The 17,063-nt window shown below is 52.4% G+C and overlaps 1 protein-coding gene across 3 annotated transcripts in view; it reads right to left on the reverse strand.

The window, feature by feature from the left end:
* als2a (alsin Rho guanine nucleotide exchange factor ALS2 a) overlaps nucleotides 1-17,063 on the reverse strand; it is an 88,085-nt gene that overhangs the window by 40,902 nt on the left and 30,120 nt on the right. For 2 of the 3 annotated variants that reach the window (XM_031805806.1, XM_031805808.1), the window contains exons 16-17: nucleotides 16,150-16,278; nucleotides 5,925-5,948 (exon numbers count right to left, since the gene is read on the reverse strand). In XM_031805806.1, coding sequence (XP_031661666.1) covers nucleotides 5,925-5,948; nucleotides 16,150-16,278 — 153 coding nt within the window. The remainder of the gene's footprint in view (nucleotides 1-5,924; nucleotides 5,949-16,149; nucleotides 16,279-17,063) is intronic. The other variant, XM_031805807.1, reaches the window with a different exon arrangement.

Genomic DNA, 17,063 nt, shown 5'->3' on the forward strand with positions numbered 1-17,063 from the left:
CTACAAGGTGTTGAAAGCGTTCCACAGGGATGCTGGGCCCATGTTGACTCTACAAGACGTAAATAGCGTTCCACAGGGATGCTGGCCCATGTTGACTACAAGATGTAGAAAGCGTTCCACAGGGATGCTGGTCCATGTTGACTCTACAAGGTGTTGAAAGCGTTCCACAGGGATGCTGGTCCATGTTGACTCTACAAGGTGTTGAAAGCGTTCCACAGGGATGCTGGTCCATGTTGACTCTACAAGGTGTTGAAAGCGTTCCACAGGGATGCTGGCCCATGTTGACTCTACAAGGTGTTGAAAGCGGTCCACAGGGATGCTGGTCCATGTTGACTCTACAAGGTGTTGAAAGCGTTCCACAGGGATGCTGGTCCATGTTGACTCTACAAGGTGTTGAAAGCGTTCCACAGGGATGCTGGTCCATGTTGACTCTACAAGGTGTTGAAAGCGTTCCACAGGGATGCTGGCCCATGTTGACTCTACAAGGTGTTGAAAGCGGTCCACAGGGATGCTGGTCCATGTTGACTCTACAAGGTGTTGAAAGCGTTCCACAGGGATGCTGGCCCATGTTGACTCTACAAGGTGTTGAAAGCGGTCCACAGGGATGCTGGTCCATGTTGACTCTACAAGGTGTTGAAAGCGTTCCACAGGGATGCTGGTCCATGTTGACTCTACAAGGTGTTGAAAGCGTTCCACAGGGATGCTGGTCCATCTTGACTCCAATGCTTCCCACAGTTGTGTCAAGTTGGCTGTATGTCCTTTGTGTGGTGGACCGTTCACAAAGGAAACTGTTGAGCGTTAAAAACCCAGCAGCGGTGTAGTTCTTTGACACAAACCTCCCCTTCATCTACACTGATTGATGACATCAATAAGGGATCATATCTTTCACCTGGATTCACCTGGTCAGTCACTGTCATGGAAAGAGCAGATGTTCCTAATGTTTTGTCCACTCAGTGTTCATTGTAGATATCATTTTTAAAAACATTATGCAACTTTAAAAGAAATGTCATTGTTTATATTGTGAGAACTTATAGATTGTTTCATTTCTGTATTTCTTCGGTTTATGTTACTGTACATGTAGAGCCATTTTTCAGTATCTGCTGAATCAATAGGTTTCTGGACGAGTCTCTTCCCCTTCTGCAGAGGCCGTGTGTGTGTGTTCAAGAGACAAAGAGGAGAAGGACATTCTGGGAACTCTTATGACACCGTCAAAAAGTCAAATGAGAGAAAATTATAAAACACACAGACAGCAGTAGCCAATAGCAGTCACCACAGCTCCAACAGAGAGAGCAGTAGCCAATAGCAGTCACCACAGCTCCAGCAGAGAGAGCAGTAGCCTATAGCAGCTCCAACAGAGAGAGCAGTAGCCTATAGCAGCTCCAACAGAGAGAGCAGTAGCCAATAGCAGTCACCACAGCTCCAACAGAGAGAGCAGTAGCCTATAGCAGCTCCAACAGAGAGAGCAGTAGCCAATAGCAGTCACCACAGCTCCAACAGAGAGAGCAGTAGCCTATAGCAGCTCCAACAGAGAGAGCAGTAGCCAATAGCAGCTCCAACAGAGAGAGCAGTAGCCAATAGCAGCTCCAACAGAGAGAGCAGTAGCCTATAGCAGTCACCACAGCTCCAACAGAGAGAGCAGTAGCCAATAGCAGTCACCACAGCTCCAACAGAGAGAGCAGTAGCCAATAGCAGTCACCACAGCTCCAACAGAGAGAGCAGTAGCCAATAGCAGTCACCACAGCTCCAACAGAGAGAGCAGGAGCCTATAGCAGTCACCACAGCTCCAACAGAGAGAGCAGTAGCCTATAGCAGTCACCACAGCTCCAACAGAGAGAGCAGTAGCCTATAGCAGCTCCAACAGAGAGAGCAGTAGCCTATAGCAGTCACCACAGCTCCAACAGAGAGAGCAGTAGCCAATAGCAGCTCCAACAGAGAGAGCAGTAGCCTATAGCAGCTCCAACAGAGAGAGCAGTAGCCTATAGCAGTCACCACAGCTCCAACAGAGAGAGCAGTAGCCAATAGCAGTCACCACAGCTCCAACAGAGAGAGCAGTAGCCTATAGCAGCTCCAACAGAGAGAGCAGTAGCCTATAGCAGCTCCAACAGAGAGAGCAGTAGCCTATAGCAGCTCCAACAGAGAGAGCAGTAGCCAATAGCAGTCACCACAGCTCCAACAGAGACAGCAGTAGCCAATAGCAGCTCCAACAGAGAGAGCAGTAGCCTATAGCAGTCACCACAGCTCCAACAGAGAGAGCAGTAGCCTATAGCAGTCACCACAGCTCCAACAGAGAGAGCAGTAGCCAATAGCAGTCACCACAGCTCCAACAGAGAGAGCAGTAGCCTATAGCAGTCACCACAGCTCCAACAGAGAGAGCAGTAGCCTATAGCAGTCACCACAGCTCCAACAGAGAGAGCAGTAGCCTATAGCAGCTCCAACAGAGAGAGCAGTAGCCTATAGCAGTCACCACAGCTCCAACAGAGAGAGCAGTAGCCAATAGCAGCTCCAACAGAGAGAGCAGTAGCCTATAGCAGCTCCAACAGAGAGAGCAGTAGCCTATAGCAGTCACCACAGCTCCAACAGAGAGAGCAGTAGCCAATAGCAGTCACCACAGCTCCAACAGAGAGAGCAGTAGCCTATAGCAGCTCCAACAGAGAGAGCAGTAGCCTATAGCAGCTCCAACAGAGAGAGCAGTAGCCTATAGCAGCTCCAACAGAGAGAGCAGTAGCCAATAGCAGTCACCACAGCTCCAACAGAGACAGCAGTAGCCAATAGCAGCTCCAACAGAGAGAGCAGTAGCCTATAGCAGTCACCACAGCTCCAACAGAGACAGCAGTAGCCAATAGCAGCTCCAACAGAGAGAGCAGTAGCCTATAGCAGCTCCAACAGAGAGAGCAGTAGCCTATAGCAGTCACCACAGCTCCAACAGAGAGCAGTAGCCTATAGCAGTCACCACAGCTCCAACAGAGAGAGCAGTAGCCTATAGCAGCTCCAACAGAGAGAGCAGTAGCCTATAGCAGTCACCACAGCTCCAACAGAGAGCAGTAGCCTATAGCAGTCACCACAGCTCCAACAGAGAGAGCAGTAGCCTATAGCAGCTCCAACAGAGAGAGCAGTAGCCTATAGCAGTCACCACAGCTCCAACAGAGAGCAGTAGCCTATAGCAGTCACCACAGCTCCAACAGAGAGAGCAGTAGCCTATAGCAGCTCCAACAGAGAGCAGTAGCCTATAGCAGTCACCACAGCTCCAACAGAGAGAGCAGTAGCCTATAGCAGCTCCAACAGAGAGAGCAGTAGCCTATAGCAGTCACCACAGCTCCAACAGAGAGAGCAGTAGCCTATAGCAGTCACCACAGCTCCAACAGAGAGAGCAGTAGCCAATAGCAGTCACCACAGCTCCAACAGAGACAGCAGTAGCCTATAGCAGCTCCAACAGAGAGAGCAGTAGCCTATAGCAGTCACCACAGCTCCAACAGAGAGAGCAGTAGCCTATAGCAGCTCCAACAGAGAGAGCAGTAGCCTATAGCAGCTCCAACAGAGAGAGCAGTAGCCTATAGCAGCTCCAACAGAGAGAGCAGTAGCCAATAGCAGTCACCACAGCTCCAACAGAGACAGCAGTAGCCAATAGCAGCTCCAACAGAGAGAGCAGTAGCCTATAGCAGTCACCACAGCTCCAACAGAGACAGCAGTAGCCAATAGCAGCTCCAACAGAGAGAGCAGTAGCCTATAGCAGCTCCAACAGAGAGAGCAGTAGCCTTTAGCAGTCACCACAGCTCCAACAGAGAGCAGTAGCCTATAGCAGTCACCACAGCTCCAACAGAGAGAGCAGTAGCCTATAGCAGCTCCAACAGAGAGAGCAGTAGCCTATAGCAGTCACCACAGCTCCAACAGAGAGCAGTAGCCTATAGCAGTCACCACAGCTCCAACAGAGAGAGCAGTAGCCTATAGCAGCTCCAACAGAGAGCAGTAGCCTATAGCAGTCACCACAGCTCCAACAGAGAGAGCAGTAGCCTATAGCAGCTCCAACAGAGAGAGCAGTAGCCTATAGCAGTCACCACAGCTCCAACAGAGAGAGCAGTAGCCTATAGCAGTCACCACAGCTCCAACAGAGAGAGCAGTAGCCAATAGCAGTCACCACAGCTCCAACAGAGACAGCAGTAGCCTATAGCAGCTCCAACAGAGAGAGCAGTAGCCTATAGCAGTCACCACAGCTCCAACAGAGAGAGCAGTAGCCTATAGCAGCTCCAACAGAGAGCAGTAGCCTATAGCAGTCACCACAGCTCCAACAGAGAGAGCAGTAGCCTATAGCAGCTCCAACAGAGAGAGCAGTAGCCTATAGCAGTCACCACAGCTCCAACAGAGAGAGCAGTAGCCTATAGCAGTCACCACAGCTCCAACAGAGAGAGCAGTAGCCAATAGCAGTCACCACAGCTCCAACAGAGACAGCAGTAGCCTATAGCAGCTCCAACAGAGAGAGCAGTAGCCTATAGCAGTCACCACAGCTCCAACAGAGAGAGCAGTAGCCTATAGCAGTCACCACAGCTCCAACAGAGAGAGCAGTAGCCAATAGCAGTCACCACAGCTCCAACAGAGACAGCAGTAGCCTATAGCAGCTCCAACAGAGAGAGCAGTAGCCTATAGCAGCTCCAACAGAGAGAGCAGTAGCCTATAGCAGCTCCAACAGAGAGAGCAGTAGCCTATAGCAGCTCCAACAGAGAGCAGTAGCCAATAGCAGTCACCACAGCTCCAACAGAGAGAGCAGTAGCCAATAGCAGCTCCAACAGAGAGAGCAGTAGCCAATAGCAGTCACCACAGCTCCAACAGAGAGAGCAGTAGCCTATAGCAGCTCCAACAGAGAGAGCAGTAGCCTATAGCAGCTCCAACAGAGAGAGCAGTAGCCTATAGCAGCTCCAACAGAGAGAGCAGTAGCCTATAGCAGCTCCAACAGAGAGCAGTAGCCAATAGCAGTCACCACAGCTCCAACAGAGAGAGCAGTAGCCAATAGCAGCTCCAACAGAGAGAGCAGTAGCCAATAGCAGTCACCACAGCTCCAACAGAGAGAGCAGTAGCCAATAGCAGCTCCAACAGAGAGAGCAGTAGCCAATAGCAGTCACCACAGCTCCAACAGAGAGAGCAGTAGCCAATAGCAGCTCCAACAGAGAGAGCAGTAGCCAATAGCAGTCACCACAGCTCCAACAGAGAGAGCAGTAGCCAATAGCAGTCACCACAGCTCCAACAGAGAGAGCAGTAGCCAATAGCAGCTCCAACAGAGAGAGCAGTAGCCAATAGCAGTCACCACAGCTCCAACAGAGAGAGCAGTAGCCAATAGCAGTCACCACAGCTCCAACAGAGAGAGCAGTAGCCTATAGCAGCTCCAACAGAGAGAGCAGTAGCCAATAGCAGTCACCACAGCTCCAACAGAGAGAGCAGTAGCCTATAGCAGCTCCAACAGAGAGAGCAGTAGCCAATAGCAGTCACCACAGCTCCAACAGAGAGAGCAGTAGCCAATAGCAGCTCCAACAGAGAGAGCAGTAGCCTATAGCAGCTCCAACATAGGCGGTTCATCAACTGTCAACAAACCAGAATAAAGGACAACAGTGTTCATTGAAAAGGACCTTCTCAAAGGACAGTGTTGCAATGTTATAGCCAGGTTACAACAGGGTAAGTTGTACTGTAAGTCACTGCTGATAAGGCTCTGTGCTGTGTAGATACAACAGGAGGACAAAGCCTGGTACAAACCTCCTAACCCAGGCCATTGTTCCACAATCACACCCAGAACAGACATACAGGCAGCCAAGGACAGCCCCTTCAGTAGCTTGGAAAATGTATGACAAGCTTTCTCAAGCCAAGCCATAAGAACCCAGGAGATACAATACCAGGAGAGGACAGGTTCAATCCCAAGACAACAGCAGACAGTGTATACTCACAAAGCTCTTAGAGGGGATGGTACCCTGATGGAATAAAGACACAATATCAGCCTTATGGAATCAAATCTTACCAACTCTTTCACTTGTTTCAATAGTTCCTTACCAACTCTTTCATTGGGGTTTCAATAGCTGTTTAGTAAAGGCCTTTGCGTCCTGTGTGATTATAGCCATCTTATGCCACGATTTTACAGTCCCAGACAGTAATCCCCAGTTCAGTGTAACAGGGTCTAGGTCTGCTGATTCAGTACCACTACGTCTCGGCTCCTCGTTCAGTGAGACAGGGTCTAGGTCTGCTGATTCAGTGAGACAGGGTCTAGGTCTGCTGATTCAGTGAGACAGGGTCTAGGTCTTGGCTGGTTCAGTGAGACAGGGTCTAGATCTTGGCTGGTTCAGTGAGACAGGGTCTAGGTCTGCTGATTCAGTACCACTACGTCTCGGCTCCTCGTTCAGTGAGACAGGGTCTAGGTCTGCTGGTTCAGTGAGACAGGGTCTAGGTCTTGGCTGGTTCAGTGAGACAGGGTCTAGGTCTTGGCTGGTTCAGTGAGACAGGGTCTAGGTCTGCTGGTTCAGTGAGAGAGGGTCTAGGTCTGCTGGTTCAGTGAGAGAGGGTCTAGGTCTGCTGGTTCAGTGAGACAGGGTCTAGGTCTGCTGATTCAGTGAGACAGGGTCTAGGTCTGCTGATTCAGTGAGACAGGGTCTAGGTCTGCTGATTCAGTGAGACAGGGTCTAGGTCTGCTGATTCAGTACCACTACGTCTCGGCTCCTCGTTCAGTGAGACAGGGTCTAGGTCTGCTGATTCAGTGAGACAGGGTCTAGGTCTGCTGATTCAGTAACACTACGTCTCGGCTCCTCGTTCAGTGAGACAGGGTCTAGGTCTGCTGGTTCAGTGAGACAGGGTCTAGGTCTTGCCTGGTTCAGTGAGACAGGGTCTAGGTCTTGGCTGGTTCAGTGAGACAGGGTCTAGGTCTGCTGATTCAGTGAGACAGGGTCTAGGTCTGCTGATTCAGTGAGACAGGGTCTAGGTCTGCTGATTCAGTAACACTACGTCTCGGCTCCTCGTTCAGTGAGACAGGGTCTAGGTCTGCTGATTCAGTGAGACAGGGTCTAGGTCTGCTGATTCAGTACCACTACGTCTCGGCTCCTCGTTCAGTGAGACAGGGTCTAGGTCTGCTGGTTCAGTACCACTACGTCTCTGAATCCTCGTTCAGTGAGACAGGGTCTAGGTCTTGGCTGGTTCAGTGAGACAGGGTCTAGGTCTGCTGGTTCAGTGAGACAGGGTCTAGGTCTGCTGGTTCAGTGAGACAGGGTCTAGGTCTGCTGATTCTGTACCACTACGTCTCGGCTCCTCGTTCAGTGAGACAGGGTCTAGGTCTTGCCTGGTTCAGTGAGACAGGGTCTAGGTCTGCTGATTCAGTGAGACAGGGTCTAGGTCTGCTGATTCAGTACCACTACGTCTCGGGCTCCTCGTTCAGTGAGACAGGGTCTAGGTCTGCTGGTTCAGTGAGACAGGGTCTAGGTATTGGCTGGTTCAGTGAGACAGGGTCTAGGTCTGCTGATTCAGTACCACTACGTCTCGGCTCCTCGTTCAGTGAGACAGGGTCTAGGTCTGCTGGTTCAGTGAGACAGGGTCTAGGTCTGCTGATTCAGTACCACTACGTCTCGGCTCCTCGTTCAGTGAGACAGGGTCTAGGTCTGCTGGTTCAGTGAGACAGGGTCTAGGTCTGCTGATTCAGTACCACTACGTCTCGGCTCCTCGTTCAGTGAGACAGGGTCTAGGTCTGCTGGTTCAGTGAGACAGGGTCTAGGTCTGCTGGTTCAGTACCACTACGTCTCGGCTCCTCGTTCAGTGAGACAGGGACAGGGTCTAGGTCTTGGCTGGTTCAGTGAGACAGGGTCTAGGTCTGCTGATTCAGTACCACTACGTCTCGGCTCCTCGTTCAGTGAGACAGGGTCTAGGTCTGCTGGTTCAGTGAGACAGGGTCTAGGTCTGCTGATTCAGTAACACTACGTCTCGGGTCCTCGTTCAGTGAGACAGGGTCTAGGTCTGCTGGTTCAGTGAGACAGGGTCTAGGTCTGCTGATTCAGTACCACTACGTCTCGGCTCCTCGTTCAGTGAGACAGGGTCTAGGTCTGCTGGTTCAGTACCACTACGTCTCGGATCCTCGTTCAGTGAGACAGGGTCTAGGTCTGCTGATTCAGTACCACTACGTCTCGGCTCCTCGTTCAGTGAGACAGGGTCTAGGTCTGCTGGTTCAGTGAGACAGGGTCTAGGTCTGCTGATTCAGTACCACTTAGTCTCGGCTCCTCGTTCAGTGAGACAGGGTCTAGGTCTGCTGGTTCAGTACCACTACGTCTCGGCTCCTCGTTCAGTGAGACAGGGTCTAGGTCTGCAGGTTCAGTGAGACAGGGTCTAGGTCTGCTGATTCAGTACCACTACGTCTCGGCTCCTCGTTCAGTGAGACAGGGTCTAGGTCTGCTGGTTCAGTGAGACAGGGACTAGGTCTGCTGATTCAGTACCACTACGTCTCGGCTCCTCGTTCAGTGAGACAGGGTCTAGGTCTGCTGGTTCAGTGAGACAGGGTCTAGGTCTGCTGATTCAGTACCACTACGTCTCGGCTCCTCGTTCAGTGAGACAGGGTCTAGGTCTGCTGGTTCAGTGAGACAGGGTCTCGGCTCCTCGTTCAGTGAGACAGGGTCTAGGTCTGCTGGTTCAGTGAGACAGGGTCTCGGCTCCTCGTTCAGTGAGACAGGGTCTAGGTCTGCTGGTTCAGTGAGACAGGGTCTAGGTCTGCTGGTTCAGTGAGACAGGGTCTAGGTCTGCTGGTTCAGTGAGACAGGGTCTAGGTCAACTGGTTCAGTGAGACAGGGTCTAGGTCTGCTGGTTCAGTGAGACAGGGTCTAGGTCTGCTGGTTCAGTGAGACAGGGGCTAGGTCTGCTGATTCAGTACCACTACGTCTCGGCTCCTCGTTCAGTGAGACAGGGTCTAGGTCTGCTGGTTCAGTGAGACAGGGTCTAGGTCTGCTGATTCAGTACCACTACGTCTCGGCTCCTCGTTCAGTGAGACAGGGTCTAGGTCTGCTGGTTCAGTGAGACAGGGTCTAGGTCTGCTGGTTCAGTGAGACAGGGTCTAGGTCTGCTGATTCAGTACCACTACGTCTCGGCTCCTCGTTCAGTGAGACAGGGTCTAGGTCTGCTGGTTCAGTGAGACAGGGTCTCGGCTCCTCGTTCAGTGAGACAGGGTCTAGGTCTGCTGGTTCAGTGAGACAGGGTCTCGGCTCCTCGTTCAGTGAGACAGGGTCTAGGTCTAATGGTTCAGTGAGACAGGGTCTAGGTCTGCTGGTTCAGTGAGACAGGGTCTAGGTCTGCTGGTTCAGTGAGACAGGGTCTAGGTCTGCTGGTTCAGTGAGACAGGGTCTAGGTCAACTGGTTCAGTGAGACAGGGTCTAGGTCTGCTGGTTCAGTGAGACAGGGTCTCGGCTCCTCGTTCAGTGAGACAGGGTCTAGGTCTGCTGGTTCAGTGAGACAGGGTCTAGGTCTGCTGGTTCAGTGAGACAGGGTCTAGGTCTGCTGATTCAGTACCACTACGTCTCGGCTCCTCGTTCAGTGAGACAGGGTCTAGGTCTGCTGGTTCAGTGAGACAGGGTCTCGGCTCCTCGTTCAGTGAGACAGGGTCTAGGTCTGCTGGTTCAGTGAGACAGGGTCTCGGCTCCTCGTTCAGTGAGACAGGGTCTAGGTCTGCTGGTTCAGTGAGACAGGGTCTAGGTCTGCTGGTTCAGTGAGACAGGGTCTAGGTCTGCTGGTTCAGTGAGACAGGGTCTAGGTCTGCTGGTTCAGTGAGACAGGGTCTAGGTCTGCTGGTTCAGTGAGACAGGGGCTAGGTCTGCTGATTCAGTACCACTACGTCTCGGCTCCTCGTTCAGTGAGACAGGGTCTAGGTCTGCTGGTTCAGTGAGACAGGGTCTAGGTCTGCTGATTCAGTACCACTACGTCTCGGCTCCTCGTTCAGTGAGACAGGGTCTAGGTCTGCTGGTTCAGTGAGACAGGGTCTAGGTCTGCTGGTTCAGTGAGACAGGGTCTAGGTCTGCTGATTCAGTACCACTACGTCTCGGCTCCTCGTTCAGTGAGACAGGGTCTAGGTCTGCTGGTTCAGTGAGACAGGGTCTCGGCTCCTCGTTCAGTGAGACAGGGTCTAGGTCTAATGGTTCAGTGAGACAGGGTCTAGGTCTGCTGGTTCAGTGAGACAGGGTCTAGGTCTGCTGGTTCAGTGAGACAGGGTCTAGGTCAACTGGTTCAGTGAGACAGGGTCTAGGTCTGCTGGTTCAGTGAGACAGGGTCTCGGCTCCTCGTTCAGTGAGACAGGGTCTAGGTCTGCTGATTCAGTACCACTACGTCTCGGCTCCTCGTTCAGTGAGACAGGGTCTAGGTCTGCTGATTCAGTACCACTACGTCTCGGCTCCTCGTTCAGTGAGACAGGGTCTAGGTCTGCTGATTCAGTACCACTACGTCTAGGCTCCTCGTTCAGTGAGACAGGGTCTAGGTCTGCTGGTTCAGTACCACTACGTCTCGGCTCCTCGTTCAGTGAGACAGGGTCTAGGTCTGCTGGTTCAGTGAGACAGGGTCTAGGTCTGCTGGTTCAGTGAGACAGGGTCTAGGTCTGCTGATTCAGTACCACTACGTCTCGGCTCCTCGTTCAGTGAGACAGGGTCTAGGTCTGCTGGTTCAGTGAGACAGGGTCTCGGCTCCTCGTTCAGTGAGACAGGGTCTAGGTCTGCTGGTTCAGTGAGACAGGGTCTAGGTCTGCTGGTTCAGTGAGACAGGGTCTAGGTCTGCTGGTTCAGTGAGACAGGGTCTAGGTCAACTGGTTCAGTGAGACAGGGTCTAGGTCTGCTGGTTCAGTGAGACAGGGTCTCGGCTCCTCGTTCAGTGAGACAGGGTCTAGGTCTGCTGATTCAGTACCACTACGTCTCGGCTCCTCGTTCAGTGAGACAGGGTCTAGGTCTGCTGATTCAGTACCACTACGTCTCGGCTCCTCGTTCAGTGAGACAGGGTCTAGGTCTGCTGATTCAGTACCACTACGTCTAGGCTCCTCGTTCAGTGAGACAGGGTCTAGGTCTGCTGGTTCAGTGAGACAGGGTCTAGGTCTGCTGATTCAGTGAGACAGGGTCTAGGTCTGCAGATTCAGTACCACTTTGTCTCGGCTCCTCGTTCAGTGAGACAGGGTCTAGGTCTGCTGGTTCAGTGAGACAGGGTCTAGGTCTGCTGATTCAGTACCAATACGTCTCGGCTCCTCGTTCAGTAAGACAGGGTCTAGGTCTGCTGGTTCAGTGAGACAGGGTCTAGGTCTGCTGATTCAGTACCACTACGTCTCGGCTCCTCGTTCAGTGAGACAGGGTCTAGGTCTGCTGGTTCAGTGAGACAGGGTCTAGGTCTGCTGATTCAGTACCACTACGTCTCGGCTCCTCGTTCAGTGAGACAGGGTCTAGGTCTGCTGGTTCAGTGAGACAGGGTCTAGGTCTGCTGATTCAGTACCACTACGTCTCGGCTCCTCGTTCAGTGAGACAGGGTCTAGGTCTGCTGGTTCAGTGAGACAGGGTCTCGGCTCCTCGTTCAGTGAGACAGGGTCTAGGTCTGCTGGTTCAGTGAGACAGGGTCTCGGCTCCTCGTTCAGTGAGACAGGGTCTCGGCTCCTCGTTCAGTGAGACAGGGTCTAGGTCTTCTGGTTCAGTGAGACAGGGTCTAGGTCTGCTGGTTCAGTGAGACAGGGTCTAGGTCTGCTGGTTCAGTGAGACAGGGTCTAGGTCTGCTGGTTCAGTGAGACAGGGTCTAGGTCTGCTGGTTCAGTGAGACAGGGTCTCGGCTCCTCGTTCAGTGAGACAGGGTCTAGGTCTGCTGATTCAGTACCACTACGTCTCGGCTCCTCGTTCAGTGAGACAGGGTCTAGGTCTGCTGGTTCAGTGAGACAGGGTCTAGGTCTGCTGATTCAGTACCACTACGTCTCGGCTCCTCGTTCAGTGAGACAGGGTCTAGGTCTGCTGGTTCAGTGAGACAGGGTCTAGGTCTGCTGATTCAGTACCACTACGTCTCGGCTCCTCGTTCAGTGAGACAGGGTCTAGGTCTGCTGGTTCAGTGAGACAGGGTCTAGGTCTGCTGATTCAGTACCACTACGTCTCGGCTCCTCGTTCAGTGAGACAGGGTCTAGGTCTGCTGGTTCAGTGAGACAGGGTCTAGGTCTGCTGATTCAGTACCACTACGTCTCGGCTCCTCGTTCAGTGAGACAGGGTCTAGGTCTGCTGGTTCAGTGAGACAGGGTCTCGGCTCCTCGTTCAGTGAGACAGGGTCTCGGCTCCTCGTTCAGTGAGACAGGGTCTAGGTCTGCTGGTTCAGTGAGACAGGGTCTAGGTCTGCTGGTTCAGTGAGACAGGGTCTAGGTCTGCTGGTTCAGTGAGACAGGGTCTAGGTCTGCTGGTTCAGTGAGACAGGGTCTAGGTCTGCTGGTTCAGTGAGACAGGGTCTAGGTCTGCTGGTTCAGTGAGACAGGGTCTCGGCTCCTCGTTCAGTGAGACAGGGTCTAGGTCTGCTGATTCAGTACCACTACGTCTCGGCTCCTCGTTCAGTGAGACAGGGTCTAGGTCTGCTGGTTCAGTGAGACAGGGTCTAGGTCTGCTGATTCAGTACCACTACGTCTCGGCTCCTCGTTCAGTGAGACAGGGTCTAGGTCTGCTGATTCAGTGAGACAGGGTCTAGGTCTGCTGATTCAGTGAGACAGGGTCTAGGTCTGCTGATTCAGTATAACTACGTCTCGGCTCCTCGTTCAGTGAAACAGGGTCTAGGTCTGCTGGTTCAGTGAGACAGGGTCTAGGTCTGCTGGTTCAGTGAGACAGGGTCTAGGTCTGCTGGTTCAGTACCACTACGTCTCGGCTCCTCGTTCAGTGAGACAGGGTCTAGGTCTGCTGATTCAGTGAGACAGGGTCTAGGTCTGCTGGTTCAGTGAGACAAGGTCTAGGTCTGCTGATTCAGTGAGACAGGGTCTAGGTCTGCTGGTTCAGTGAGACAGGGTCTAGGTCTGCTGGTTCAGTGAGACAGGGTCTAGGTCTGCTGGTTCAGTGAGACAGGGTCTAGGTCTGCTGGTTCAGTGAGACAGGGTCTAGGTCTGCTGGTTCAGTGAGACAGGGTCTAGGTCTGCTGGTTCAGTGAGACAGGGTCTAGGTCTGCTGGTTCAGTGAGACAGGGTCTAGGTCTGCTGGTTCAGTGAGACAGGGTCTAGGTCTGCTGGTTCAGTGAGACAGGGTCTCGGCTCCTCGTTCAGTGAGACAGGGTCTAGGTCTTGGCTGGTTCAGTGAGACAGGGTCTCGGCTCCTCGTTCAGTGAGACAGGGTCTAGGTCTTGGCTGGTTCAGTGAGACAGGGTCTCGGCTCCTCGTTCAGTGAGACAGGGTCTCGGCTCCTCGTTCAGTGAGACAGGGTCTAGGTCTGCTGGTTCAGTGAGACAGGGTCTCGGCTCCTCGTTCAGTGAGACAGGGTCTAGGTCTGCTGGTTCAGTGAGACAGGGTCTCGGCTCCTCGTTCAGTGAGACAAGGTCTAGGTCTGCTGGTTCAGTGAGACAGGGTCTAGGTCTGCTGGTTCAGTGAGACAGGGTCTAGGTCTGCTGGTTCAGTGAGACAGGGTCTCGGCTCCTCGTTCAGTGAGACAGGGTCTAGGTCTTGGCTGGTTCAGTGAGACAGGGTCTCGGCTCCTCGTTCAGTGAGACAGGGTCTAGGTCTTGGCTGGTTCAGTGAGACAGGGTCTCGGCTCCTCGTTCAGTGAGACAGGGTCTAGGTCTTGGCTGGTTCAGTGAGACAGGGTCTCGGCTCCTCGTTCAGTGAGACAGGGTCTCGGCTCCTCGTTCAGTGAGACAGGGTCTAGGTCTGCTGGTTCAGTGAGACAGGGTCTCGGCTCCTCGTTCAGTGAGACAGGGTCTAGGTCTGCTGGTTCAGTGAGACAGGGTCTCGGCTCCTCGTTCAGTGAGACAAGGTCTAGGTCTGCTGGTTCAGTGAGACAGGGTCTAGGTCTGCTGGTTCAGTGAGACAGGGTCTAGGTCTGCTGGTTCAGTGAGACAGGGTCTCGGCTCCTCGTTCAGTGAGACAGGGTCTAGGTCTTGGCTGGTTCAGTGAGACAGGGTCTCGGCTCCTCGTTCAGTGAGACAGGGTCTAGGTCTTGGCTGGTTCAGTGAGACAGGGTCTCGGCTCCTCGTTCAGTGAGACAGGGTCTAGGTCTTGGCTGGTTCAGTGAGACAGGGTCTCGGCTCCTCGTTCAGTGAGACAGGGTCTAGGTCTTGGCTGGTTCAGTGAGACAGGGTCTCGGCTCCTCGTTCAGTGAGACAGGGTCTAGGTCTTGGCTGGTTCAGTGAGACAGGGTCTCGGCTCCTCGTTCAGTGAGACAGGGTCTAGGTCTTGGCTGGTTCAGTGAGACAGGGTCTCGGCTCCTCGTTCAGTGAGACAGGGTCTAGGTCTGCTGGTTCAGTGAGACAGGGTCTCGGCTCCTCGTTCAGTGAGACAGGGTCTAGGTCTGCTGGTTCAGTGAGACAGGGTCTCGGCTCCTCGTTCAGTGAGACAAGGTCTAGGTCTGCTGGTTCAGTGAGACAGGGTCTAGGTCTGCTGGTTCAGTGAGACAGGGTCTCGGCTCCTCGTTCAGTGAGACAGGGTCTAGGTCTTGGCTGGTTCAGTGAGACAGGGTCTCGGCTCCTCGTTCAGTGAGACAGGGTCTAGGTCTGCTGGTTCAGTGAGACAGGGTCTCGGCTCCTCGTTCAGTGAGACAGGGTCTAGGTCTGCTGGTTCAGTGAGACAGGGTCTCGGCTCCTCGTTCAGTGAGACAAGGTCTAGGTCTGCTGGTTCAGTGAGACAGGGTCTAGGTCTGCTGGTTCAGTGAGACAGGGTCTAGGTCTGCTGGTTCAGTGAGACAGGGTCTAGGTCTGCTGGTTCAGTGAGACAGGGTCTCGGCTCCTCGTTCAGTGAGACAGGGTCTAGGTCTGCTGGTTCAGTGAGACAGGGTCTCGGCTCCTCGTTCAGTGAGACAGGGTCTAGGGCTCCTCGTTCAGTGAGACAGGGTCTCGGCTCCTCGTTCAGTGAGACAGGGTCTCGGCTCCTCGTTCAGTGAGACAGGGTCTCGGCTCCTCGTTCAGTGAGACAGGGTCTCGGCTCCTCGTTCAGTGAGACAGGGTCTAGGTCTCCTCGTTCAGTGAGACAGGGTCTAGGTCTGCTGGTTCAGTGAGACAGGGTCTAGGTCTGCTGGTTCAGTGAGACAGGGTCTCGGCTCCTCGTTCAGTGAGACAGGGTCTAGGCTCCTCGTTCAGTGAGACAGGGTCTAGGTCTGCTGGTTCAGTGAGACAGGGTCTAGGTCTGCTGGTTCAGTGAGACAGGGTCTAGGTCTGCTGGTTCAGTGAGACAGGGTCTCGGCTCCTCGTTCAGTGAGACAGGGTCTCGGCTCCAGCAAAGTTCTAGCAGTGTCAGAATGTTTCATCGTGTAGCGTGGCTGGTCTTATGAGCCGATCCCGGTGACTAACCAATAAGAACACGGTATGCACACAATAATACGACTATTCTGAATAGTCGGATGAATATTAATAGTTGATTTAAACGTATACATTTGCTTTGCAAAACAATTACATATTCAATCAAAATAAACGGTTTACAATAGCGACCATCTTTGGGGAGTACAGACATCAACATTTTCTACGTGAAAACTATTTCTAAGATGTATACTTTCAGTTTTTTCCGAACTCAATTCCCTCTTTAGACACCCTCAGATCAAACAGCTGCAGTCGATGGTCCCTACGTCAGCTCAAACCTCTACAGTCGATGTACCCTAAGTCGGCTCAGATCAAACCTCTACAGTCGATGTTCCCTAAGTCGGCTCAGATCAAACCTCTACAGTCGATGTTCCCTACGTCGGCTCAGATCAAACCTCTACAGTCGATGTAGCCTACATCGACTGACGTAGCCTCGCAAGCCAATCGTAGAATGCGACGACGAAACTGAAGCAAATCGTACAATCTGGCCAGGTTGATATCAATATTGTAATCTGGTAACATCGCACAGTGTGACGTGATAATTGTAACAGATTAGTCTGCTAAGGCCTTAAATGCCTGATTCAGAGTTGAGATAAACGTGTGCTACCCAGCCCTTCACTAGCCTTATCGATGTTGATGTGTGCCTACTGTTTAGAGATTATGGTTCCCATAGACTCTTACCTGTGCATGAATCAGAGCGTCGTTGAACAGGATGAACCAGTTAACAGAGAACCTCCCGGCGTTCTGGAGGGTCAGGCTCTTGTTGCTACTCTCATACACCAGCCTGCGCTGGGGATTACGGAGGACATCCTGGGAGCAGAGCAGAGTACTACTGTATTTAGAGAGTAACTTATTCTCTACACAGCAGCCTGGGTCTTCTGAAGGAAATCCTGCAGACTAGCAGAGTTGACCTAACACAGTATAAAAACATCTGAGACCAGGCTAACAGTATTAGATCTATAGACAGGATAACTAGTGAGATCTATAGACAGGATAACTAGTGATATCTATAGACAGGATAACTAGTGATATCTACAGACAGGATAACTAGTGATATCTACAGACAGGATAACTAGTGGGATCTAGACAGGATAACTGGTGATATCTACAGACAGGATAACTAGTGATATCTATAGACAGGATAACTAGTGATATCTATAGACAGGATAACTAGTGATATCTATAGACAGGATAACTAGTGGGATCTATAGACAGGATAACTAGTGGGATCTACAGACAGGATAACTAGTGCTAGAGATCGTTGGGGCGGCAGGCAGCCTAGTGGTTAGAGGAGGCAGGTAGCCTAGTGGTTAGAGGAGGCAGGTAGCCTAGTGGTTAGAGGACGCAGGTAGCCTAGTGGTTGGAGGAGGCAGGTAGTCTAGTGGTTAGAGGAGGCAGGTAGCCCAGTGGTTAGAGGAGGGAGGTAGCCCAGTGGTTAGAGGAGGCAGGTAGCCTAGTGGTTAGAGTGCTGGGCCTGTAACCAAACGGTTGCTGGATCGAATCCCTGAGCTGACAAGGTAAAAATCTGTTGTTCTGCCCCTGAACAAGGCAGTTAACCCACTGTTCCTAGGCCTTCATTGTAAATAAGAATCTGT

Source organism: Oncorhynchus kisutch, linkage group LG26 (genome assembly GCF_002021735.2).
Source record: "Oncorhynchus kisutch isolate 150728-3 linkage group LG26, Okis_V2, whole genome shotgun sequence".
Lineage (NCBI taxonomy): Eukaryota > Metazoa > Chordata > Actinopteri > Salmoniformes > Salmonidae > Oncorhynchus > Oncorhynchus kisutch.